The following is a 4,796-nucleotide window of genomic DNA, read 5'->3' as shown; positions in this document are numbered from 1 at the left end:
TCTACAAGCTTTGCAAGTGGGAAAACCTGAAAAATCAACAGTGTATCAAATACTTGTTCTCCCCACTGTACATACATTATGCCAGTTGTTACTGAATATTTTCAGAATTTATTGAAGGTCACAAATCAAGGTYATATAAGAGTTACTTTTCTGTGCAATTGCTTTGGATTGCTGTATAATAGTTTGGTACTGTTGTTGCAAAATGTGTTAATATTCATGGAATTTATTATGTTTTGAGTTAATAAATAAAACAAATAATGCACCAAAGCGTGTTTTTTTGTGGTGGCTCAGCCTGAGGTTGGTAACCAGAAATCCAGATATCTGGACCAGAGTGGTTTTCTGAAACTCTGTTCTGTTTTCAGGTGATTTCCGTGTCAAATGAATCTGCAGCGTGATCGATGAAATCCAGTTCTGGTTAATTAATTTAATTTTAAATGTGACTTTAATGTTTCTCTCTTTAACAGACTCCAGGATGAACAGTTTTTCCTACAGCTCCCAGTTAGTCCAGTTCCAGGACTTTCTCCTCAGGGCTAACAAATACAGATGTCTGAAGATGGCAGGTGATGAAGCAGCCACAGACAGAAAGCTCATACTGGTGGAGGTATGTAAAGCATTCATAAACTATGGATTCAGTGTTTTCCTGATATCTTAAAACTCTTCACATCAACATACCAGCATCACGGTCCTCCTCTCTTTCCAAACCAGAACATTTAGCAGTTTTTATCCATATATTTGATTAAAAGCTCACGTTAAAAATGAACTGGGAAACTGGACAGATTTGGTCTTTTGATTAGAGCCATGGCTCCTCCAAATCAAAAGAAGTCAGCTGAGGTGGTCCTAGATGCTGAAGTGAGGATGCTTCCTGGTCGCTTTTCCTCTGAGACTCTTCAGCCACATCATGGGTGGATCCAGGACTTACTGAAGTTATTTTCTGTATCCTCTGTGGCCTGGAAAAGTGCTCAAAATGAATCATAGGATCCAGACAGACAAAAAAATAAAATAACATTCAGGACAAAAAAAACTTTCCAGAATGGGAGGTTTGTTAGTTTGTGACATGTGGCTCTGGTTAAATTCAGATATTTTTCTGCTGAAATATTAGCAGCAAAAACTTGCCTGTTATTTTATAGGGTTAAAGGCTTGTAGTGTCTGTGTCTGACTTCTTTTTGAGTCAGTGAAAATCTAATGAGAAATGGACTGTACTTTTATAGTGCCCTTCTATCCAACCAGGATAGTCAAAGTGCTTTAGACTAGTGGTTCCCAAACTTTTTATCTTCTGACCCACAAAATATCCATGGCAAAAACTTGTGACCCCAAATATAACTGGTCTGAGTACACGAACTTCGTTAATAACCCTAAAAATACAGGCTTTTTGACAATCTAAACAGCTTGTACACAAATATAAATACACTTATTTTGTGCTTTTGTAATAAATGTAGGGAAAATATTACATCAGCAATTATTTTATTACCCTTTAAACTGATTTCTGGAGATTATCCAAGGTGCTTCATGACCCATAATTGGGTCCCAAGCCCAACTTTGGGAACCAAAGTGCAGTGGTTCTCAAACTTTTCAGCTTTTGACCCACAAAATAACAGTAGCAGAGACCTGTGCCCCCAACTATTTTTGGATGATAAACATTTGTATCAGGTCAACACAGTGGCGGATCTAGGATTTTTCTGAGTAAGGGGCCATCAAGGTGCCACTATATTTATAGAAGGGCCAAGTATTTGTTCAACCTTCTTTCACGCAAGTCCAGAGTTTTGGTAAAGTGTTCATGTTTAACCAGTCACATGTTCAAACACCTGTATTGTAATATAATTTTTTAAAAAAGCTTGCAAAATTAATTCTCTTTACCAGTTTCACATACATTTTTACTAGATAAAACACTTTCAAACACAGAACATTTGAGAAAATCTAGTCATCATTTGAAAGACTTTCTGCAGTATTGTTCTGATTTTCTTAAGAAGAGGACTTCTGTCAGCTTGATTCATGCTGGACTTTCCTATTTGACTCATTAACACCTCTAGTGTTTGAACATGGAACTGCATCTGCCGTCATTGCTCTTGTGCAAAGGACAGATGAGTGACAGGACAGGGGCACTTCAGGGGGCCAATCAGATTTCAGCTGGGGCCAATGCCCCTGTGGCCCCGCCCCTAGAACCATCCCTGGGTCAACAAAACATGGGCATAGTAGCAATATTTTTTATACTACATTTATCCATTTTAAATACACTAACCTCACTCCTTTGTAACAACTAAGGCAAAAATGTAATTAATTCAGAAAATCTTTTCAGGACCCCACCTTGATGTTTCGGGACCCCAACTTTGGGAAACACTGTTTTAGACTACAGTCTGTGTCCTTATTTACCCACTCACACAGCACTGTACCAAAACCTCTACGAAGCTAATACAGGTAAATCAGTCTATTGAGATGAATCAGTGCTTCACACTCCTACTCTGATGGGACACATCAGAGTCCTGCCCAGGTACACTTTGACATGCGACTGAATAGCAGGGAATAGGAATGTGCGATATGGCAAAAAATTCATATCACGATATACATTATGATGGGTGGCAGTAACGATATATATCACGAAACTTCTAATAAATAAATCACACATTAATTGAGTGGAATAAATATGTATAGGTCAAAAAATTTAGACCTTAAAATTTCCTTTTTAAGGGATGCTTTAAAGTCTCCCATAAAAATCTAAATTTAAGGGAGATCTACCTGGTTAAATCAAATATATATATATATATATATCTCACACACACACACAATATAACTTTAATGTAATAGATATCTGCATCCATTGGATGTTGTGTTTGGAATCACCTGCTTCGTTTTAAGGTGGTAAAACAAATTGCTTGTATTTATTCCTTTCTACACACTTTGCAGATTATTTTTTTCTGCCCTCCACCTGTTTAATCTGTGCGTGCTCCGGCGGGGTGACAATCATCCCGTTTATGGTCTACTTTAATTATTTATTATTTTTGGAAGGACAGTCTGACTGTCACCCTTTCCCACAGCGCTTCCCTGCTGTACAAGGAGACAGTATTGCTCTGTGGCCGCAGGAGAAACGAGGTCCAGACTTAGCGAGTTTTTGTGCGTCTGGAGTGCTGAACTTCACCTGCACTGACTGTCGCCTCGCTGCGTCACCATGTGCCGCTGCGCGCGCTCCTCCCGACCGGAGGACGCGCTGTCACGTAAATATGTAAACAGTTCGGCGTTCATTTTCGCACACCCGAACCAGGTCTGGATAAGTTATGTTTTTTTCCTCTTCATTTGCGCTCTCAGCCTCGCTGCTTCCCGCTTCCTCTGTTTTGACTCCAGCTGGTTACATCATCAAAAAGAATTGCGCGGTTGGCCGGTAGACTACAGATCTCTATCATAGGACAAATTACATCGTTTCTACCGTATATCGTTTATATCGCGCATTCCTAGCAGGGAATCAAACTGCCAACTCTTTAGCCTGATTCACAAGACAAATCCGCAAAATCACCACACAGACCGGTCCGGTTTTATTCCCCCACGGGTCATCCATAAAATCAAGCTGGCCAGGTCCCACTCACATGTACGTGTTCAGAAATGAACCAGCAGTGCAGAACCAGAAGAGGTGTGGAGCAGAACTCAGCTGGTCTGAAGTGGACCACCTGTGTGACAGACGTCTGCTGCCTCGTATCAAACAAAACTAACTTCACTTACTTTAGTGATCCTGTGATGGTTCAATATGTTTTAAACTAACTACACAGTTGCTGTTCTGTGTTATTTTTAATATTCCCACGATAGTAAATCTGTAGATTAATCCTCCAYCCGCTCACTGACGTCAGTCTTCCTCATAAAAAGCAAAACACGAAACCAGCTCATTATAGTGAACCTGTGTCTCAGTATTTGTTAAACTACTGGTTAGTACAAAGTTGCTGTTTCTCCTCATCTTTAATATTCCCTCTATAATAAATCTGTTTGTTGGTTAGATCCTAGAGGTCACTCACTGATGTCATCAGCTCATCATTTTCTCAGTGTGGAACAGCAGGTTGCCTTTTCACATGTCAGCCTGCCGGGCTTGGTCCCGGCTCTGATCCTACCTCTGCTCGCGGCTCATTTTACTCACCTTTCCACTTCGGTGTTTCTTCTGAATGCTCAGAGGAGGACAGAACACACATCAGTCCCAGACTGAGCTGTCTGATGAATGAGGCTTCTGATTAGAGGACGACTCCCTTAACCACTCAGCCACAGCTGCCCCGTAATCACTGATCTGTCTCTCTTTCCTTGTACTAAATGCTAAATCAAATTTGTTATGTTTTTTTAATGATTCTTGTATTGATCAGATGTTCTTGTTCAGAGTGAACACATGGGTTCCTTTCTACATAGACAACATTCATGCACTGTTTGTTTTCCTCATCAGTTTGTTGTATTATCGACTCCTACATTGTATTTTGACAACTACAGTTTGACCTTTTCCATTTTAAACTGTTTGCCAGAACTTCACAACATACATAAATAACCCCTCATACTGACCCTTTCTGATTCTGTAAACAAACATGAATTAGCTCAGTGGATATAAAGTGATTAGCATACCTTCTTCACAGGATTTTCCAAACCAGTTCTACAGGCAGCCCAGCAGCCTGCATGATGTTCTGAGGTAAGTGTAACAATCCAATCCAATTTCAATTCAGTGTATTTTTATAATACCAAGTCACAACAACCAAGTCATCTCAAGGCACTGTACAAAAACAGTCACATACTGTATTATACATGCACGTCAAGTTGTGCAGATTGTCCATAAATTACTAACC

At 39.8% G+C, this 4,796-nt stretch overlaps 1 protein-coding gene across 1 annotated transcript in view; it reads left to right on the top strand.

The window, feature by feature from the left end:
- Window positions 1-4,796, top strand: part of rad17 (RAD17 checkpoint clamp loader component) — a gene marked incomplete in the record, with an annotated part of 37,930 nt that overhangs the window by 11,124 nt on the left and 22,010 nt on the right. Inside the window, 2 exon segments of the mRNA XM_014030657.1 lie at window positions 465-601; window positions 4,590-4,642. Of these exon segments, the coding sequence (XP_013886111.1) occupies window positions 465-601; window positions 4,590-4,642 (190 nt within the window).

This window comes from Austrofundulus limnaeus, unplaced genomic scaffold (genome assembly GCF_001266775.1).
Source record: "Austrofundulus limnaeus strain Quisiro unplaced genomic scaffold, Austrofundulus_limnaeus-1.0 Scaffold1098, whole genome shotgun sequence".
Lineage (NCBI taxonomy): Eukaryota > Metazoa > Chordata > Actinopteri > Cyprinodontiformes > Rivulidae > Austrofundulus > Austrofundulus limnaeus.
The sequence above is the reverse complement of the archived record's forward strand: the minus strand, read 5'-3'. Positions and strand labels throughout refer to the sequence as shown.